Source organism: Alosa sapidissima, chromosome 14 (genome assembly GCF_018492685.1).
Source record: "Alosa sapidissima isolate fAloSap1 chromosome 14, fAloSap1.pri, whole genome shotgun sequence".
In the NCBI taxonomy this organism is placed as follows: Eukaryota; Metazoa; Chordata; class Actinopteri; order Clupeiformes; family Clupeidae; genus Alosa; species Alosa sapidissima.
In genome coordinates this window covers 18,729,277-18,752,241 of record NC_055970.1, presented here as the reverse complement: position 1 = coordinate 18,752,241, position 22,965 = coordinate 18,729,277, and the positions used below count along the sequence as shown (strand labels likewise).

General features: G+C 44.9%; 1 protein-coding gene across 5 annotated transcripts in view; it reads right to left on the bottom strand.

Annotated features, from left to right (window-relative positions):
• lrrk1 (leucine-rich repeat kinase 1) overlaps positions 1-22,965 on the bottom strand; it is a 54,915-nt gene that overhangs the window by 12,627 nt on the left and 19,323 nt on the right. For 3 of the 5 annotated variants that reach the window (XM_042061232.1, XM_042061231.1, XM_042061235.1), the window contains 12 exons: positions 21,446-21,610; positions 20,683-20,855; positions 20,367-20,487; positions 19,785-19,944; positions 19,026-19,302; positions 17,722-17,893; positions 17,223-17,392; positions 16,499-16,638; positions 7,837-8,101; positions 5,331-5,500; positions 3,334-3,378; positions 1,039-1,236 (listed from right to left, as the gene is read on the bottom strand). In XM_042061232.1, the coding sequence (XP_041917166.1) occupies positions 1,039-1,236; positions 3,334-3,378; positions 5,331-5,500; positions 7,837-8,101; positions 16,499-16,638; positions 17,223-17,392; positions 17,722-17,893; positions 19,026-19,302; positions 19,785-19,944; positions 20,367-20,487; positions 20,683-20,855; positions 21,446-21,610 (2,056 nt within the window). The remainder of the gene's footprint in view (positions 1-1,038; positions 1,237-3,333; positions 3,379-5,330; positions 5,501-7,836; positions 8,102-16,498; positions 16,639-17,222; positions 17,393-17,721; positions 17,894-19,025; positions 19,303-19,784; positions 19,945-20,366; positions 20,488-20,682; positions 20,856-21,445; positions 21,611-22,965) is intronic. The other 2 variants (XM_042061233.1, XM_042061234.1) reach the window with 2 other exon arrangements.

The following is a 22,965-nucleotide window of genomic DNA, read 5'->3' as shown; positions in this document are numbered from 1 at the left end:
TGAACAACACTGGATGGGAAACTTTTAATGTTAGTCCGCAAGACATTAGCTAGGTCACTCACCAGACTTGGGAGACTCTGGTAAGGCCTACCACTTATTCCACAGACTCTGACTCTGTCTCAGATGTCGTACTTCCATCAGTACATTTGAATGAAGTTCCTTGTGTGCACTGTGTGCTTATTCGCGTAGTGCGTATATTTCAACAGAATAGTGTTGTGCACTTAACGGAAAAGACGATTGCAACATTTAAATATAACTTTATTGGTGTCCTCTATTGGACAGTGACCTGGTCGTACTGTGTCAAAACATGAACAGTTTTCCACTGTCGCTGCTCCAGCTTCCTCAACTGGGATTATTACCAGTTTGAAAATGCTCCCTCCCTTTCAACCAAGATGGCATCCAATGGCATCCGTTCCACACTCAACTTTTTGACCGTTATGAGTTCACCATCCGGAGGACTTGCATTGCACTTTGTGTCATCAGAATTGTCAGTGGAATGCACTCATGCACTCAAATTAAGTATTATTTAGTACAGAAGTACGCAGTGCACATGTTCAATCCATACATTAATGCATCTGATTCAAATTAGCACAACTAACAAATTAGCATCACTAATTAGCAGATCTACCTGGATGAAAGTGCACAGAGAGAACAAAAGGTAAAACTTTTGCTTTCTGAAGCTGGCGTTTTCCACTTCTGTAACGTGGCTTGTAGCGTTGGGTCTTTAATATGCCGTTGCTTGGATAGACCTTTTTTCACATAATAGGGCAAGCACAGGTGTTACTAAATACCTTAATGAAGTCTCTGTTCAATTTAAGTGTAGCATAATCAGAACCATAATTAATCTCATTAGTAACACCTGGGCCTGCCATACAGTACATGCCAAAAATGGCTTCTGTAAAGAAGGTTCATGGTAGGAGGACTTCTGTTCTCTGAAGCCAGAGTTCTCCACTTGCTTGGATTGGCGCAGTGGGTGCCAGGTGTGTATGTGTGTGTGTGTCTGTGTGTGTGTCTGTGTGTGTGTGTTTCCTGTCCTACCTTTGGCGCGTTCCTCCAGCACGGTGTTGAGGCTGCCCAGTGGGGCCAGCTGCAGGACGAAGCAGAGAGGGTGGATGCTGATGCCCAGCAGGGGCACGATGCAGGGGTGCTGCAGCGAGTGCAGCATACTGGCCTCCTGGCGGAACTCGGAGAAGCTCCGCGACGCGTCCATCGACTGCAGGTGCTTGATCATCGTGTCTGAGAGAATCCACGGAGAGACAAATAGAGGGACGAATAGAGACAGAAGGAGAGGGTGAGTGTATGTGGGCATGGAACATCAATAACAGTAAGTGTGTGTGTGTTTTGTGTGTGTATGTGTGTGTGTGAGAGAGCGAGAGAGCATCAATAACAGTAAGTGTGTTTTGTGTGTGTATGTGTGTGTGTGAGAGAGCGAGAGAGAGAAACACACACACACAGAGAGATGGAGAGAAAGAGAGGAAGGGATTTACAGATACAACAAAACTCAAGGGTATGAAAGAGTGTTACGGCCAGCTCGTTACCAGACCGAAACATAAAGAGGGACACGGACAACAAGCTTTAAAGCAAATAATAATTTATTAAATTAACACAAAGCAACGTTACCAAATACAAGATGTCTAGGGGAAAATGAATGGGAGAAGTGACGTGCGTGTGTGGATGCAATGTAGGTGTCAGTAGATTATGTGAGAGACTAAATGAGTAGACAAAGAAAAGAGAGAAGTAGAGAGATCTAGAATAAAGGAGAGAGAAAGTGCCAGTGCAAGAGAAAGTCAAAATAGGTGCCTGCATGAAAGAAGAAAAGTGCCTAATGGGAAAGAGAGGACGGCCCCTAATATAGCAGCACCTGGTTACAGGTGCACCCAATTACCAATTAACCTTCCCAGGTCCAACCCCGCCCGTGCACTGACATGGGATGGCCTGAGGAGGGCACAGGGGGTTGTAACAAGAGCAGAAGTGTAAATAGCAAGAACGAACTAAAGAAAAAGAGTGGATATATTCATGTGACCTTGAACCAGAGTGTCGACTTCCTCCCAAAATGGCACTTTCGCTCTCTCTCGTTTTAAAGTCATCTGATCAATACGCTCTGCCCGGCTCTCTTGCCTGAGGCGATCGACAGTCAGCCGATCCCGCAGGTCCACAATAAAAAAAAAACAAGGGCATCCGCTCCCGGCAACGAGTCAATCAGTCACGACCCGCTCGGTCCGCGTCTAAAATGGAGCCCCTCTTCCAATCTCCAGAGCCGGCCCTTGGCAACTCTCTGATTTACGGTCCGAGCCCTTTTTAACGATTTGGTTACAGAGAGGTGCTTACATCCCACCGTGCCGAGGTCACGCGTTGCGGTAATAAACTCTAATGAGCGGTGTTGCATTTCAGGCCCCGCTGCGCGAGAGCCGCATGCTGCACGCTGCCTCTGCGCTAGGCCCCGTGTTGCGGATGCCGGCTCGGGCTAATTGAGTTAAACACAGGCGCCAGTCAGGTTGGTTCGGACGAGGCCAGCTTACCCCCCCACCCCCTCTCCACCTGGCCCCGGGCCTTGACCTCGAGCATGAGAGATGGAGACGGCGCAGAGTGTCAAGTGCTGATTTACGTCCTCGTCGTATGCAAGATGATAACGGCTAATGCACAACGCCACCGTACCTTTCTCCAGGAACTCTCCTCAATCCTACTCCATCCTGACCTGACTAATGTGCTTCTCTGCTGAACAGCAAACCCAGCGCGACCTAAAGGTTAAATTATGACCTAAAGGTGCAATTATGAGGGTAGGACGCACCGTGCTGGTGTTTCAGTGTCCACATTGAGCCACAGGAATAAATGACTTGTTCTTGACTGACATGTGAAGACTACCGTATGCTGTTTGTTGTCTGGCTGTCTGTAGAATAGGAGAGGGAAAAAAAGCCTCTGACAATCCTCTGCCGAAGAAGCTGACACCCACTCATGTTTTGAGTCTTCAGGGAATGCAAGGGTGACAGGCAAGGTTTACCAAAGGTCATACTCATTCTCACCACAGCAAGTCACTGGTGTGGAATTGTACATATTTATAGAGAAACGACCTCCAGAACAACCCTCTATAACAACAGGGTCTACAGGAAGACAGAACAGCACAGAATTTGTATTTTTGCACCATTCACAACCAATGTCTGCAGTGCTTGGTTTTGCATAGCTCTGTGGTGAGGTGCTGAGAATGGGGTATGGAAGTAGAAACAACAAACAAGAAGTTACCATTAAAAAAGGGCATTCTCTTGACAAGGACCCAGTGCCTCCAAGAGAGAGAGGGAGAGAGAGAGAGAGAGAGAGAGAGGGAGAGTGATATCCTACTGTGAAAATGAAACACTTGACCTTGTCCTTCAGTGGGGAAACCTGTTAAAAACAGCATATGTACAAAATTCAACAATATATGATACTTTTACCCCCCCTCCCCATCAGAGTAAATTCTGCAGACTTAGCAGAGCAACCTAGCCTGGGTGCCATTCCGAACTTAGTCCCGCCCACAACATTTGAGGTCGGGAAGTTCGGTCTGGCATTGCTCCATTGTGGACTAAGTATGCTCGCCCTAGATCGGGCGGACCAATCAAATCGGGCTTTACGATGATGGACAGGTGAGCAACAGTGCCTGGTCTATCACGTCATCTGAGCACGCTTAGATTAGGCTTATGTTTGAAACAAAAACGCTGTGGCTAAGGATACATGGCTTTTAAGACCCCATATGGAAAATGCATATTATTTAATGAGGTTTTATCACTGAAAACGATTATTTCTGAAAACTTTGGCCAAAGTTGAGATGTGGGAAAACTCGTGGTTTCACTTTCATCAAGGGAAAACAGCGCTGTTGCATTGCGACATGTTCCCTCGTTAGTTTGAAATCTCTGATTGACCACCTGTTCGAGGGATTTGCGACAGCCTTTCCCAGCTGTTTAACATGTTTGTAGCATATCAGTGTTCAACATAATTATTTTTAAAAACGGAGGGGATATAGGCTATCAGTTTTTTCCTAATAGCCTACCCTACTACGTATCTCTTAGATTTCGCTAATGAGTGTTGTAGGCTAGAAGTTATTGACGGCACTAACTTTTACAAAAGACCAGAAAACAATGTTAAGGCATTTGTGGAGACGAAGGATGGTTCTTGTGTTTTCTTCCTACACCTCACGGTAAGCTATTTCGTTCCTCTGATTGGTTAGGTCTATCCAATTGAGTGAAGAGGCATTCCTCCCCCTGTATCGGTTGAAACACGCCCCATAATTATGTCCCAATGGAGCAGTATCAGACTCATATTCTGACTAGAATTGAGTATGACTATGTCAGGCTAAGAGCAACCAAGTCATGCTACAAAATCTTTAATAGCAATTCTCATAGACGGGCCTACATTTCCCCTTGCCTTCAGCTATAAATGACAACAAAGTCAGAGTACACAACACGTTGCAGCCCATCCGGAGGGAGGGATGGCAGTAAAAAAAACACTCTTGCCTTTGGAACGAGGCGCTGTCTGCTGGCGGCCTGAGACGGAGGAAATAAAGGTCGACGGGAGTGTTATGACTCGCAGACCATGAAACAGCTTGGAGAGAGGCATTAGGCATATAACAGTCTAATTACCCCCACACTGACACCGCCTGAGGTGGGGGCTGTGAGTTAGCGCTGGCTGTCCACTGCCGCTGCAGATGATGCATTAGGGCTCCCTGTTTCTTCAGGGGCCGCCGCGGTATATGAAGGATGACAAAGAAACGCAGGAGCCTTCGTTAATGCTGACCGCGACAACAAATCTCGGCGCAACACGGTGTCCAGAGGCAACCGCGAGGACACGGAGTGGACCTTGCAGCTATCTCTGTCTGTTAAATCTCATCAAGCCTGCGGAGAAGTGCTGAGTGGGCACTCTTCGACCTCATCAGGCGACAACATCCTGTAACAGTCATCAAACCACACACCCCCATTTAATCCGGCCAACAAACTCAACAAACTTCTGGCAACAAACAACAGAAGGACTCCCATAAACTCCACAGCAGTGTCTGACCTCACGTTAAAAGATTAGCTTAATTCCAATGATAAATAGAAGCAATCCTGAAGAAAACCGCGCACAGTAACACCATATTTCTCAGTATCAGAACACTCCTACACACGGTGGTATTCAGGGAGCCATGGAGGCATTTAGGGGGAGATTTAGGGGGAGAAATCCAGTGAGGATTAAACCCTAGCCTCCCTTCTGATCCCGAGAATGATGTCCTTCACAGAGGGAACGCAGCTCAAGCTGATATGCAACCCCTGCCATGTGGTGGCAGTTTGACCTTTGACCTCTACTCGGGATGTGATGCGGTTGTTTACCTGTGCCACTGCAGAAGGACTGCTGACGGCACTTCTTGAAGTGAAAGCGCTTGATGGCGACGGGCTGCCCCCTGTACTTAGCCCTGTAGATGATGGTTCCGCTGCCGCCCTGTCCCAGGATGTCCTGCTCCTCCTCGCTGTAGTCCAGCTCGCTCTTCACCAGGAACAGCCTGCAAACACACACACACACACACACACACAGAGGCTCATCAGCGACACACAACACTACAAAGTAACAGCACAGTCCACCCACTGTGTGAATATACAAGCACACAAATGGAGAGCGGCAGCTCACATGCTCCTTATTAAATACACACACACGTCCACTCACACGAGAACAAAGTACACAGCAACCACAAAGCACATGCACACCACCATCACTCTCACAGACATGAACACCAACACACAGCAGAACAAGAAATGGCCAACATATTCACTTATTTAAACAAAGACACACGCACACAACAGCACTAGCTACCCCAGAATATCCTCAAAAATTTCCTTACAAATACACATGCACATTTACCCACCCACCCACCCCCACACACACACACACACACACACACACACACACACACACACACACACACACACACACATTCATGTGCAGGATAGCACACCACACTATAAGGCCAAAACCACATGCTATGAACACACACAATGCAGTTTTTATAACAAGACACATCCGTTCCATCTATTTTATAAGACACATCCGTTCCATCTATTTTATAAGACACATCCGTTCCATCTATTTTATAAGACACATCCGTTCCATCTATTTTATAAGACACATCCGTTCCATCTATTTTATAAGACACATCCGTTCCATCTATTTTATAAGACACATCCGTTCCATCTATTTTAGAAGACACATCCGTTCCATCTATTTTATAAGACACATCCGTTCCATCTATTTTATAAGACACATCCGTTCCATCTATTTTATAAGACACATCCGTTCCACACACACAGCGCTGTCTGCACGCCCAACCAAATGTTGTGACACACTGTTCACGTGTCAAACACAGCCTGGCCTGATCGCCTGTCCTTTCCCTCCACAACAGCACATGTTTCATATGCACTCCGCACCAAGACGTGCCTCCAATCTAAATTTCCGCCTATATACTGCACTTCCCATCAGTAGGAAACATATGCATCACAAATGTGTTGCCTACAGGCTCATCCTATTGTTTGACTATATATCCACATTGGCATGCACTTATCGTTCACTCCATCTCCTGCTCACTATGATCTCCTGCTCACTATGATCTCTCCTACTCCAGACAATGGAGTTCTTTCATCGTGGATTTTATATGACAGAGAGATAATAAACACCTCTGTTCCTGTGGCTACATTGAGTTTCTTTGTGCCCAGATTTGGACTGGAGCCAATCCTAACAGAGTTAGCTTTATCATTCATTCTTTCGGACTTGCGAGGCTTCATTGGAAAAGTAATGTGTGTAAAGTCAAGGAAAGATTTGAGGGGGTAGTTTAGTTCAACAAACGCTTTTAAAAAGTTTCAGCGCAATCTGCTAGACCGCATCCCCATCTTGTGCAATGACTTATTCTCTAGTAACGGTCTATCATGCTTGTGGTTACTCGTTTATGACGCAAGACTCCTATTAATCAGACGCCTTCCTGTGAAAACAGATCATCTGTGTGGGAAATGCAAATATCAGATTTCTTCCTTATACAGCATCTCTTCACAAATTTCTGAGCGTGACTATATGGAAGTAGATCCAACACCCTCTCCTGTATGATCATGTCAACAGGAGCGTCAGGGCCTCGGAAGACCGAACCCAGTGCAGGACTGGAGCACACAAATCATTTTAAACCAGCTTTAATGGTGCGTCATGTAGCGACGTTTAAAAGAGAGGCAGCGGTCTTTGTCGTCCCTTTTCAAAAGCAATAAATGACAAACATTCAAAACATGTTCACAAGCGCTTATTGTGAGATTAAATACCACTAGTGTTTCGGGCCCCTCGCTGCCCCATGTTTTAGGCCACAGGAATCCGGCCGAGCATTTCTTGCTGCAGGCCTTGTATGCCAGAAGTGTGACAGAAGTTGACATTGGCTGTGGGAGATAATCTAAATAACTTCCATATGAGCAAGGACCATGACTAGGAACAGCTCTCTGTCAAGTCAAAGCCTGTGGCTGATAAGAGTAGAGGTGCCATTCGGCCTAGAGCGGCATGTTGTCATTCTTCTACTTTATGTGTGTGTGTGTGTGTGTGTGTGTGTGTGTGTGTGTGTGTGTGTGTGTGTCTGTGAGAGAGAGAGTGTGTGTTATGAAAGTGTGTATGTGTGTACATGTGAGTACTTGAATGTGTTTTTGTGAGTACTTGAAAGTGTTTTGTTTGCATTTACGTCTGTGTGGGTATGTGTATTAGAGAGAGAGAGAGAAAGAGTTTGCACATGCGCGCGCGCGCGCGCGCGCGCGCGCGCGCGCGCGCGTGTGTGTGTGTGTGTGTGTGTGTGTGTGTGTGTGTATGTACTAGCGTTCGTACCGTGCAGGGAAATCGGTCATAAAGAGCTCAGGCACCAGCTCCTGCAGAGGCACGGGCTCGTTGGGGTGGTTGGGACAGATGATGTGCTCCATCTCCACCGCGGCCAGTACGCAGTCCTCCATGTCGAAGTAGTGGACGGCGCCGCGGCCGGCAGGGTCCGGCTCAGCCGGGTGAGAGTCGCTGTGCCTGGCCGTGGGGGCGCAGCCGGGGCACGGGGCGTACTGCTCGATGAGCAGCGAGCCGTCGGTCTCACTCGCCGTCAGCGCTGCAGGAGAGAGAATGTGATGTTTCATTACACAAGCTACTCAGTAAACACAAACAAACACTCTATTTCTCTAACACACACGCCACAGAGACAAACACAAATAAACACTCTATTTCTCTAACACACACGGCACAGAAATAAACATAAACACACACACACACACAGACACTTGACATACTTGACATAAACCAAATCACGCAAACAAGACCGTTAAATATACACCCACACAGACACGACACAAGTGAAGCGCACACACACACACACACACACACACACACACACACACACCGCTAATACAAAACAGATATTGAAGCAAACATGTGCAAGTAAACAGAGCCAGTGTTGTGTATCCCAGAGAAGCGCTGTAGGATGAAAGGGAGAGTTAATGGGAGGTAATGAGTGTGAACTGTGGCTGGTAGTGGTGGTGATGTGAGCGCACTGGGGTCGTGATGGTGGTGGTGGTGATTGTGGTGGTGGTGATGTGAGCGCGCTGGGGTGGACTGGACTAGGTCCACGTGTGCTAATGCCTGTCTGGGCTGCCAGCCAGTCGAAGAGCAGGAGGGACACATAAGCCCACCTGCTGAGTTAACTACAGCATGACTCAACCCCCTTCACATGAGCCCCCCTGTGTGTGTCTGTGTGTGTGTGTGTGTGTAAGTGTGAGAGAGAGATAGACAGAGATAGAGAGAGAGAGAGAAAGAGAGAGAGAGAAAACATCAGTAATCATCACAATTGTATGTATGTGTTTACATCAATTCAGTCCCTCTCCTTCAGGTACTGCATGTTAGTTTTGCTTGTTACTATGTCTTACCAATACAAGTCAGCAGCAAATCCTATCGAGAGAGCATATGTGGGATGTATGCACGCTAACTTGTTCTAACTTGACATGGTAGGTAACATTAGCAGAGCTTCTACTGTAATTGTCTAACTTTTATGCTATGCTATGCAATGCTACTATGGTAGCACAACTTCCATGACTGTGAGTTTTAAAACAATCGAATAGGAGTATTATTATTTGAATAGTAGGCTATATCTAGAACGGTTAACTCATTATTCGACTATCCGTGCGGCTAGGCGATGCCGCAGCTAGATCGGTAAAGGACACCAAAATATGGCACCAGGAAACCAAAAAATATTTATTTGATCACGCCATGTAAGTAATGCTATTACAGCTAACAGCCCATAATATCCCAGGTGTCCTGCACAATCTGCTCATGTGACTTTCCCTTCGCTCTACTCATGTAGCACAGCGGTAACCATAGGAAGTTAATGGTGTGGGATGTGACGGCGGGCACAGCATGGGCACAAGCATGGCACGTGAACGCTCCATTGAATGTTAAGAGAGCCTGTGTGGGATGTGTGCATGCGTGACTGACTGTGGGAATGACTTTTACACAAGCTGCACCTCTATTCCACCCCATTTATTGGTTACTACACAATGACACACATCACATATGGCCACGTCATCTGAAGCTCCATACATTCAACTGCACACGCCTTGTCCATTTATTTTCTCTTCTTGAGAGGACCCATTGCCTTGAGAGGGCTGGTGACAAGAACATGTGTCCCTGACCATCCCATCCTACCACCCACTCTAAACGCCAGCACTAAAGGCCACAGCAGTTCGTCAGAGATCATTACTCTCTTGGTGACGGGGAGTCATCTTTTGTTTGCATTGACAATGTCAGTTAGGATATCTCTAGCCATGGCTCAGAAGGGATTATTCCTTCAATTACATAAAGAGACTCAGCCCAAAGGTAACACTGCAAGACTATCAGGGCGTCTCTGATTTGATGGCAGATAGCACTGACTGAATCTGCGTGGGGCTCAATGTGAGTGTAGAAAGGGAATTCATACAGAAGAAGGTCTTCTCGAGCTTGAGGCTTAAGGAGAAAGTTTCTTTAAGCTACCAAGATGAAATTCTATCTAAACAACTACAAAAATACCATTTCTCCTTGAATCATTGATCCTTCTCCCTCCCCTTTCAATTATCCAGAGGAAACAAGAATCCTTCCCAACGCACAGGATGTCCTCAGCCCCATTCTAGGTTGAGTTACCCATCTAGCCTTCCTGGCTGACATTAAAGCTCAACTGAGATGACTTTAATATTGTATGTAACACCTCTAACATCTCGCACAGAACCAAAAGCACTACTGTCTCAAGTCATCAGCGTCGTATCGCCCAGTGACAAGTCCTTCCACTCCAGCTACAGTACTCTCAGGTCACCACCTCTGTAGCGTCACAAAGATGGACTTGGCTCCTCGTTCATTCTCCTTGAGAACTGAAATCAACCTGTAGCAGCAGCCCAAGACCACATTCTTCAAGCAGCATTTTGTTTCAATGTCAACAGACAGCCTCCATCAGAGGGAGTGAGAGAGAGAGAGATTAAGAGAAGCTCTGGTGAAAAAAAAAGATTTACAGTAACCTGACAGTTTCCTTTTTTCATTCTGTGCACTCCCCATCATTAACCTTAATACGACACCTAAACCAGTTTATCATCTTTACATTTCTGGCTGTTGCAACACTGTGTTGAACTGCCTTCTTTCTTTTGAGCAGCAACGTGAACTCCCGACAGATCATTTTCACGTCACGTGGACGCACAGGCCTACTCCTGTTCCTCTTTTCCCCCGTGATGTGACCTTCTTATAATCCATCCTCCTCCCCACTGCATCGCTCCTTAATATAACGACCCCAGTCCTTTCCAATGTGTTGACCCAATGGGCCGCAGTACTCTCCGCTCTCATTTTTTATCTTGCTGTTCTGTCTGCTGCACTTCATCTCTCTTTCTCTCTCTCTCTCTGTCTCACTCGCTCTCATCCGTCACTGCTACTCTGCACAATCCAATCACACCTCCATCAGACAGCAGCCTCCTCCACGCCATCAGCCTCCTCACTAAATCTCATCGCCACTCTTTTGCACATGACTTTTAAATGACCTTGACGTTTAAGGAAACCCATGAAATGAATCACCGCACACTGTCTTCCAGTGACTGCTGATATATCCACTATGTAACTACATAACTATGTTACAGATTAAGCTGTGCATCCATCACAGGTGGGTAGGATGGTCCTACCATAGACAAACTAATACATCTATTACTTTTGTTATCTGACAGGACATAGAAATGAATGTTGAGCTATTGAAGCCATGTTGAACCAACATGTCTTTTGTTATCTAGTTATTGATATACAGCCGCCAATTCTGCATTATATACAACAAAATAGATAGATAGATAGATAGATACTTTATTGATCCCCAGGGGAAATTCAAGGACAAGGACAAGATGTCATTCTGACAGATAGCCTGACAGCTGACTTTACGGCTGGGCGATATGGCTGAAAACTGTATCACAATATAAGTATTTCATATCAGCCGATATCGATAATTATTGATTTAAAAAAAAAATCTATTTCAGATAAGAACCAGAAGAAAAAAAAAGTTCAACTTAAACACTTTTATTTTAAACTTAACCTTCCTCTGATTTTAATCACCTCAGTTATCAATCAAAGCAAACAGGGAAAAGAAATAGCAACACAATCATGAAAAACACTCAAAAAATAAATGTGCACATAAGTCTGAATGAAAAGCAGCACTGGTTGAAGCCTGGAAATATTGTAAACAAAGTAGCTTAATTCGCTAGTTTATCATAGTCTGGTTAGACCAGTTTCCCCACATGTGTTTAAGTTTCAAATGAATAATTTTTCTCCTTGGGACAGGGCCGTTTAAAGTCTTGATCTAATGATGCTAACCGGATTTACCAGCAATTTAGCCAGTCGTCTTGCACGATTGTGAATGTTTGGATTACATGAGCATGCTGAGGAGGGATGCGCCTGAGAGAGAGAGAGAGAGAGAGAGAGAGAGAGAGAGAGTGCACGGGGCAAGGACTCATTGAGAGTCTGTGTTGAGGTAGGCCTACTTCTATCGCCTACTCTGGTAGAGTTGCACATACTAGCTACAATGCAAGATATATTTAGCCTATTTATTGATGGACAACATAAGGCGGGAGGTGTGTGTTGCGTTTAATTATCGAATGTTCTATCGAACATATTTTTTAATTGATATCGATTACATGTCTATTGCGATACATATCGCTTTTGTTTTATCGCCCAGCCCTAGCTGACTCATCCTCTTAAAGCTGCAGTAGGCAAGTCTGACAGATTGAGGGGACTTAGCCAACATTTTGAATGTTTACAACTCTCATGCCCCTCCCCCACTACCACCGAGCACCCTCTCATCGAGTTTTTGCTTGTCAGTGTGCACCAGACTGCACCAGACTGTGATTAACAGTCAGATCTCACACAGCCCTGCTCTGATTGGACCAGAATAACCGGGAGCTGTGGATTTTTGCAAAACAAATAACAGGCTCTAGGTGGAGGTAGAAGTGCAGTTTTTTTTCTAAAACCGGCTGATTTATGTTGTTCTGTCGGAGCATAGTGTCGGTTTCAAGGGCGTACACACACACACACAAACACAGACATACATAGAAAGTGATGGTTGTCATCAGTGTTGGGCAAGTTACTTCAAAATCGTATTATGTATTACTCATTACTGTCATTTCAAAGTAATTTGTTACATTGTAATATGTATCTGAATTGTAAGGCATTACACTACTATTGTATTACTTTTGAGTTACTTTCACCAAAATATCTAGAAATATGAATTTGGAATTCTAAATGCAGTTTATTATGCTCAATGCAGCTCATTGCACTTCTAATGGAGGGCGATGTGGTATAACATAATGAGCTAGGCTTAAGGCTAACAACAGTAGAATGCAATAGGCACAGTGATGGCTCATGATGCAATACAAGGAACAATCATAGCCAGAATTTTGTTAAAAGCAGACCAAAGGTCAAAGTCTGGTCAATTGTGATAGAAATGCTGTAACTTTAGGCTTAGGCCTACTCATTAAAATTAACAGAGAGCCCACTACCTGTATATTGCAACCCAAAACTTAGACATGTCAAGATTTCTGAAACATGTAATATGTATTTCAAATACAAAATAATATTTTGTGATTTTTATTTTATTGGGTTGAAGGAAATGGCTCTGTATTTTGTATCAAAATACTTTATTGGTGTGTATTTTTGTATTTTAAAAATACTGCAAAATACTATATGTGAAAAACACTAAAAAAAAGTAGATACTACACACAGGTGTAATGAATAATTGGTAATTAGGCAACAATGGTTAATGTTTATCGCAATCAGCTAATGTGAGAACAGCTGTGTTCAACGACATTCACAGCTTTTCAGTGACGGCCTTTGCTGAAGCATCAGCTCTGGTCTGAAGTATAATTTATTTATCCCCAATCTGTGAATTAGTGAAACACACTCAGCACACAGTGAACACACAGTGAGGTACCCACTAATCACGAGGCAGTGAGCTGCCTGGAACAACAGCGGCGCTCAGGGAGCAGTGAGGGTAGAGTTAGGTGCCTTGCTCAAGGGCACTTCAGCCGTGCCTACTGATCAGGGTTTGAACCGGCAACCCTCCAGTCACACATCCGAAGCGCTAACCAGTAGGCCATGGCTGCCCTGAAGCACTGGTGTGAAGTCGTACGGAAGTAAAGATGAGCAAGGTTACCTGTGCAAGTTCACATAAGGACACCGACAAAGGCAACAATGTCCTTTTGTATCCAAGCCAATTAATAGAAAAAATGTCTCAATAAACCACAATGACATCAATAGATGGTAAGGTGTTGAGTGTGTTTGAATTCCCTTCCTTGTAGCATCCTTTTCTGCATTGCACAGTGGGGAGGAGTTCACCTTGTTTAATTAAATAAGTCAAGTTTCTCACATACTGGAAGTTCAAGATATACAGCCTTATGATTTTCTTATTCAGTTCTACAATGGATTTGAATTACGAAATTCGGCACAGATACACAATTATGATTTTGACCTATTGATTATAATGTGGTTAATTGTAAGTATAAGTATATTTTAATCTCATGATTTTCTTATTCAGTTCTACACTGGACTTGAATTACGAAATTCGGCACAGATACACAATTATGATTTTGGCCTATTGATTATAATGTGGTTAATTGTAAGTATAAGTATATTTTAATCTCTGCATTTAAGAAAATATAATCTCTGCATTTATCCCAATCCGTGAATTAGTGAAACACTCAGCACACAGTGAGGTGAAGCACACACTAATCCCGGTGCAGTGAGCTGCCTGCAACAACAGCAGCGCTCGGGTAGTAGCAATGAGGGGTCGGGGTTCGAATCGGCAACCCTCCGGTTACAAGTCCAAAGCGCTAACCAGTAGGCCATGGCTGCCGTTGTATATGTGGGAGGGGGGTTTGGGGGTCCTCCCCCAGAAATTTTTTAATTTGTTTGATGTGATTTCCTGTATTCTGGTGCATTTTGGGGATGGCCAATACTAAATTCAATCAGATTCATAGCCTACGTCCTGATTTGTTGATATTGAGGCAATGATTCCATGCAAAAGCTTGGGCTTCAGGGCCCCCTGACCCCTTGGGCCCCTGGGCCTGGTAGCCCCGTGCAGTAATCCATCCCTGCTGCCGAATTGAAAGCTCTGTCAGTCGTTTTGGATAAGCATCAGCTAGATGACTAAATGGAAATGTAAATTCTTGAATTATTCTTAATTCTGATCACACTACATGAACTTGCATACGGTATATCCAAAATGGAATGACAGGGGCCAAATTGTATTGTTTTTTACAGTATAGTTTATAGGCTCAATGTTTGGGATAAAAAAAAGCTTTTTTGCAGTGCTTTCATACTTCTTTGAAAAAAGTATTTTGAGTATTTTCTAAATACAAAAATACAGTATTTTATTTCGATACATTAAAAATGAGGGTAGGCCTATTAGGTATGTTATTTTGAAATACATTCTGATGTATTTTTGCCCATCCCTGCCTGTTCCCAGCATTAGCACAACACTTTGCGATGGTTAGCTTGTCACCTGTGACGATATATGCTAGGCCTAAGTGACTGACCTATATGGGTGCGTTTGGAGATGCCTGATGAAATCAGACGTTGTTGCCACACACCTTGCATGTAGCTGTTCACTTATTTCCTCTGTGCACGAAGTTATTGTAACCGAAAGTAATGATAAAAGGCGGGAGGACTTCTTGTCGCCATGGTCAATGCATTTTTTATCTGTGAGTGTGCGCACATGCGTTACGTTGCACATGGCAAAGGGGCCATGCCGCTCATTATACGTTTTCCAAAGTATACTGTATGTTGCAATAAAATAGAAATACATGAATACATTTATATTAAAAAAAAGCATGAAATACAGCTTGTTCAGGAGTCTCGAAGCGTCTGAGTCTGAAGTCTTTTGAGTGAAGTCGCAAGTCAAGTCTGAAGTCATTGTTTTTGCGACCTCATTGTTTTAGGCTAGTGAAAAATAGTTTTCGCAAGTGCAAGGATATGTGGATTCAATTAATCATGTTTGCTATGTCATTAGATAAAATAAATGTTCAAAAAACTAACAAGTCAAAGAAAAGCTTTATGGGATAAGATCATAGAAGAAATATCTGGTGTCTCGCAATGTTTTTTTTAATTTCTATGGAAATGCACTTAGTTTATCTTTTATTTCTTTGCATTGTGCAGGCTACATTCACAAATACACTGCAAGATTGGCAGCCTAGTGGCTTCTTGTCTGTGCTATAGCCTATGCGACTTTCCGTACGGCACACCCATATTCAACATGACTCCTAACTTTGGTTGAAAGATTGCAGACGCTAGGTTTAGCTGTGACAATATCCTGGGTAATCCTAACAGCTAATGTTATTTTACAAAGTAGGCTAAAATCCGAATTGGAAAGCCTGGTTACTAGTCGCCAGTTTGTATGGCTAGTTTGCCTACTTAGACTCTGCATAATGAAAAAGCTTTGTATGTCCCCTTTCTTCTTCTTGGGTGGCATAGCTGATCTACAAACCACAAAAAGGGGCAAATATGTACATGCTGAAGGGCAAAGGGAATATCAAAATGTTTTACTTTGGCCTTTTATGGGGTATGTATTGGCAGACAGCTCTGGTAACTTACCGTTGTCGTTGACACACCTGCTCGCTTGACTGCCACTGCAAAGTAGCCTGTGCATTGCCATTCTCCATGCGTGTAGCCTGCGTGTCAGATAACCCTGACGTTTCTTGTATTGTCGTGCTGGCTGTCGGAATATTGGTGGGGACAATTTTGTCATCTTAAAAATTTTGATTAGGACTAGTCCTTAGCGTCCCACCCTAAATTTACGCCCATGGTCGGTTTCTGTGAATATGATCAAAAAAATCTTGCCAAATGCAGCTAAGGACGGATGTGCTGAGGACATTGGTTGTGTGTTCCCCTTTCTTGAGGTCAAAGTGGATGTTTGAAGCAGGCATAAGCAGGTTTGCCCTTGATTGGGTTTGAGTAGGGATTGGGGCCTCACCAGGAAACCACTGTTCTATGAGAGCGTTGACGTGATCGGTGATGAAGGCCATGGCTGAGAAGTCCCTCATCTCCGACTGACAGAGGATCTTGATGCCCCCACTCTTCTTCTTCTTCCAGTTCAGGTCGGATGATTCCACGCTGCATGGGGACAGGGTGAGAGAGAGAGAGAGAGAGAGAGAGAGAAAGAGAGAGAAGAGAGAGAGAAGGTGTGCATAAGTGTGTGCCTGTGGGTGTGTGTGTGTGTTAATCTCCCAACGCCTCATTTGCCGCCACACACCAGAGATGTGTTCACCCCTCAGTAGGCCTCCCTTCCCACGCATACCATCAACACTCACACGGCCCAGGGCACACCCACACACCACACACAAGCACATACCCACACACATACCCACACTGTCCTGATGTTACCCAGAAAACTCTTCTGAACTATTGCCAGCACAGTAAACACTACAGGGTACCAATTTCCCAAATGAAACTGTATTGTTCTTCAAAACTAAATTAATGAAATGCTAAATAGAATGGTTAAGTATACAGCCAGCGCAGATTCATAACTTAAGCAAAGATAATTCACTACTGCTGTGATTTGGCACACAGCCACTTTCCTTCGTCAGCCTTCCGCTAAGGGTCTTATTCATGCTAATTTATATTCCCTGTGCTACAATAGATTCTGTCTGCAGAGATAAAAAAGTCATTGACTTTGCACACTTAAAAGCTATGCTTACCTTAGGTACCCTCCATCAAAGGTCACCTGGAGTCCTTCCTTCCAGTAGATCGTCTGGTTCCGTCGGACGCGGAACGTGCTACAGCGGTTCCGCTGTTGGTTCCCAGCAAAGCTGTAAATTATGGTCCCTCGGTTCCTGTGGCTCTTCGTGTTCTTCTTGGTCTCAAATGCCTGTGTTTGAAAAACAACAACAAAAAACAGCAAAACACCCGTAAGTACACTCTTGACTATTCTATTTTGAAATAGTTTTAAATAACCTCTGCGAGCTGATAAGGATAAGCACATTGGCTTGTGGCTTAGCTGTGGCTACCAGAGCTACAACCACATAGCATTTGACATTCTCTGGCTGTTGGGCCTGCATGCTAAGTTGTGGGTGTTAGTATAGCACATGACATGAAGCATCTAAATGGCCTTGGGCTTGTTACAATGACCGGCTGGACCTAGGGGCCTTCAAGTAAACAGTGAGCCGTGTTTTGGTGTGTTTGTGCGGCGGCTGGCACCTGCAGGTCCATCTCTGTCAGGCTGATCAGCATCCTGGCAATGAAGCGCTCCCAGAATCCGGCGGGCACAAAGCTCATCTTGAAGTGGCGCTGGATGGTGTTGTGAGTGTGCTGGCGGAAGCCGTGGATATCCATGGCAGGCTTGGCGGGGAGGAGGTGGGGGAGCAGATAGCTGCAGCATGCAAGACAGGTGGAGGGCATTAGACAAGGGAGAGCAATGGACAAGGGTACCAAGGGCTGTGCAATTAATCAAATAAATTGAGTAATCGTCAGTTATGGCTTCTAACAATTATGAAAACAACATAGTCAAAATATACAGATTATTTTGCTGCATTCGGTTTTGCAACAGTCTTCTCTTTTTGTCTTGAGTTATAAATACAGTGCATTATTTATGCTAATGAGTTTTGCCATAATTGAGCAACTCTAATTATACTTAAGACAAAGTATTATTGCTTGAGAATGACTATTATATAATATATAAATATATATACAATTTATTTCCAGGCCATTCTCTGGGCTTTAACTTTATTTATCGTAAAAGCACCAACTACCGCCACTTTCGTTTGAAAATTCTAAACCAACAATGTTTTTTAATACTTCAAAATAACATTTGATAAATGAACCTTACATTTTTCAGTAGCCATAGGTGTATAGATTTGAACCAAATCTGGTTTGGTTCTTACCAGGGCTTTTACTACCTGAAATATCCGATTTTGTTTACCACGCTCGAAGTTTAGTACTGGGCTGGTGGATGCATATTTCCGTCCTTTCACACGGCACATGAATGGTTAGACCGAGAATTCTCATCGCAAATCAAAATTCCACTGCCACCCTTACAAAACTCTTTGAGTCATCCTAAAATGTAATTTTTGGTACATAGCTAATTTACATACACTTATGTGTGGGTGCTTGCGTTTCTTTAGGAATCCGCTGTCTTGGTTAGTATAGAAATGAATATTAAGTGACACATACACAGAAGAGAGCGGAAATAGGTGGCGTTCCTATATGGACTTGGATTTCTTGAATGTTTGGATTTCTTGAGTTAATTCCAAAGTCTGCTGAAAATTTCAGCCTCATTGGAAATGTATTTACTGAAAAAAACAATACTTATGTATGTTTTAAAGTCTTACACTGCTTCTGGGCTGAGGGGGACACATACCACCCTTCATGTTGAATGCTTATATCAGCCACATTATGCTGCAACTAACATCTGTGGACAAATGGAGCTCGTAACTCAAGACTTTAAGAGCCCAGTGGAGTGCTGTATCTGAGGAACAGGGCTGTCCAGCGTGCGGGCTCCTCACCTGCTGTTGCCCACGGGCAGCGCGATCTCAAACTTGGCCAGGAACTGGAAGTACTGCTCCTCCGTCTGCTGGGTGAAGCCCGTCCCCACCAGCAGCATGCGCAGATCCTCGGCACGGATCACGCCGTTGCGCGCCACCGAGCGCGAGCTTTTCAGGTGGACGATGCGCTCCAGGCACTCGGACAGCCAGACGGCGTCCAAGAAGTAGAGCTTGCACAGGCCGTGCGACGTGTCAGGGAAGTGCAACAGGGTACCAGTTTCAATCAGGAAACTGATGGCTGATGGGGGAGAGAAGGGACCTGAGAGTGACGTCTGTGTGTCATACTCATAAATCCTCCCTCTCTATGCACATCAGTATAACAAAAGCACATACGCACCCAGCACCATATTGGATGGGTTCGTATTCAAGCCTAGTTTTGCAACATTCCCTCCAAGCTGTTAAGCCGAATTATTGTCTGTCTGTCAAACACTATAACTATACACTCTGCAGCACTTAGAGCTATTCGTTCAGTTGACAAGTGACTAACTGATGTACTGTAGGTACAACCTGATTTACTGAAGTGCACTAAACAAACTTTAGATACTTTAGGAGTCATACCAAAAGACTCACTGAGCTGGGTGGAACTGACTGTTGATGAGATATTGTAAAGTATTGCTGAGGTCAACTTAGGCAATTATGCTCATGGCCACTTCTGGCTGGTTTAAACCATCTCTGACCCCAATGACAGTTCAACTGAACAGGTGGTTTGAAGCAGGCTACCTGTCTGTAGATCCTCGTAGTCTTTGATGTCACTGGTGGGGTTCTGTTCGATGACCTGCTCCAGCTGCTGGTCGGTCAGATATTGGACCTCGTCCTCTGCGTCCCGCCTCAGACGTTCAGCCTGGACCGCCTCCTGGAGGGTCAGGTAGCTTTTCGGGATCTGAGAGGAGAGGCCAGCGGGGGCAGGAGGAGGAACAGAGGGGCAACAAGGTCCGTAATCATTACACTGACGTAGCTGACAGTCAACTGCTGTTGCCTGTCATGTAGACCAGCAGCCACGTGCTGGGGGCCTGCTTTATCTGGTGAGTACTCCCTAAGGGTATGTGTGTAAGTTCATGCTTATTGGGTTCAGGGTTTCCATGCCAAGAGCTTCATGCTCCATGTAAAGAAGATTACACAGAGCTATGCGTGCCTTTCACTCACATGACATGACTCGTAATAAGGGTGGCGGTCTGTCGGTTCTTACAATTGCAATGCTATGAAAATGAATTATCCTGTAGCCTGATCATGTCGATTTCACACAATAACCACTGTCAAAAAAAAGCAAACGTCAAGATAGAAATCATAGAATGATTCACTCACCAGCCGTCCAACCAGTTTGTGGCAGCTGGCTGCGTTGCTGATGTCCTTCATAGAGCAGGCCACTTGATACAAGAGCTTCTTCAGACCCTCCACACCCTCCATACTCTTACAGGACACCTCACTGTTTCATAGACAAACACACACACACACACACACAGAAATACAGAAACACGCACACGCACACACACACAAAATTGCTAACCATTAGAGTGGGTGAAAGCACCGGGATCGTTTCCAATGCATTAAAAGATTCCAGACCCATTCACACATTTTTAATGAATAGGAGGAACTGAATGGAACAAAAGCCGCTACTGACTAGAGATGCTTTGCGGTGATATCGGGGTAGCCGCTGGCCCTGGCTCCTGAGGGAGTACGGCAGAGCGCCAGCACGTAGGCCCGCAGCGTGGCGACACGCTCGGTGCGAAACTTGCTATCGATGAGGTCCAGATGTGTGCCAACCACCATCACAGCCGAGTTTGGGGCTCGAGCCTAACAAAAAAAAACAGCACAGACAAACCCCTATGAACTCCTCATTAATAAAACTTTCATCAATCATTAATAAAACTCTCATCTATCATTCAAATGTAACCTCCAAAAAACATGCCTCATAAATCATGGGGCAGTAGAACATTCGCATCTACCCTGAATGAGAATGGTAGTAATCTGAATTTCATTATCTGGTCTCAAACACCAGTTCAGTCATACTGATATATCATCTACAACATAGAACATAGAACATGAGTATCATAGCTATTCAACACACGTAGTCTCAGTATTCATTTGAAAAGGCTCAAACTTTTACACAGCGACACGGTTCAACACCCTTTATAATTAATAACAGTGGACAGCTTGACCCGAGAGAAGACAGGCTGACATCCTGCTGACGTGGCCCCTGAGCCCTGAGACCCCCCCCCACCACACCACCACCACCACCACCACCCTCATGGGGCCCCCAGCCCTTATGCCAGTGAGGTGAGGAGATGAGAGGAAAAGAGAGGAGAGCAGCTGTCAGAGATGTAATGAGGAGGTGTCATGGAGACGAGGAGCCTCCGCTGGCCTTTGCGACCCCCCCCCCTCACCTCGATGTTTAATAACCACGACTGCAGGTTGGCCACTGCCTCCTCCCCCACCGCCAGGTTCCAGATGACCACGTAAAGGGCCTTGTCTGTGAAGAAGCACTGGTTGACCGTCGACATGCTGGCTGGGCCACCGATGTCCCAGACGTTGAAAGACACGGCGTCCACCTGGCGATAATGCAGTCAAAGGATCAGATAGAGATATATAAAAAACAAACTCCCTGCAGCTGTGCCATTGAACAAAGACTATTTAGTATTTCAAACAAAACTGTGTGTCAAAGTAAACTTCACATTGTCTCTGGGAACATTGTTGGCCTGGCTTGGCATGACAGTAGGGGAGGGAGGGGGGGTAGAACATTCAAATAGGGAGCTGAAGGTTTTCTACGCACACACATTTATGTTTAGTTTAGGGCGTTGGTGGTGGTAAATCAGTAGTGGACTGAGCAGGACCAGCCGCCTCAGGCCAGACAGACGCGTCCCCCAGGCTTTATAAGTGTCTCCCTCTGACTTACGCATCGGGGGGAACAGGAAGTTGAGTCAGCCTCTGCCTGGAAATGAGACCACCGCTCCAGGAGGGGTCAAAGGTCACCTCAAACGCTTGCTCACTTTGTTGTGTTAAGGGGAGGAAAGGTCAAAATGGGACTGTGGAGATGTTTGCTTTCCAAAATGAAAATAAATCACCTTCTCGATGTAAGATTTCTATTCAAGCTTTAAAGAAGAAAAAAAAAAAGACACAGCCCTCCTTTTTTTATTCAATATCAGTCTGCTTCCACTCTACTAAGCCATATGTGTGTGTGTGTGTGTGTGTGTGTGTGTGTGTGTGTGTGTGTGGGGGGGGGGGGGGGGGTGTACACAGAGATAAGCACGGGATGAGAGACGCCTTAGATTGGAGGTCCTCAGCCAGCACAACTCTGTAATCAGCTTGCTCGGTCATGACACACTGCAGCCTCGGGAGTTAAAACACAGCATTCCTGACCCCTCTAAGCAGAAACGCTGACCTTCAGCCTGTCCCCTCGGTCACAGCGTCTAGCCTCTAGCTCGGCCAAGCCTGGATGAGTGCTATGAGTGTTTTTTATGTTTTATAAGTCACATTAATAAGTTGATGTTGTTGGGGGAGTGAACAAACACAGTGTAACTACAGTAGATGTGAAGGTGGTGGTGTAAGCGTGTTGAGCATATCAATAAGCGAGAGCTTAAAGGGATATTCCACCATTTGGGGAATTACGCCGGAATGAGAGTATAGTTCCATGTCAAATCAGCCTAGAAAATCGTCACGTTTCATTTTCCGTTAGTCTTGTTACACTTTCTAACTTGAGAAGAGACAAGTTTTAAATAGGAGTAGTAGTCACTTTTAAGCGTGATGCTAACAGGCGAGATGCTAATGGTCTAATCCGATTTAATGATCTATGCTAGGCTGGAGCTAAAAGTGGTATCGCCAGACTCACAGAACGGCTGGATGAACTGGAGAAAGGTAAAAATAAATTGTTTAACTCGAGGGGAGGTGGAAAATGAGCGTAATTCCT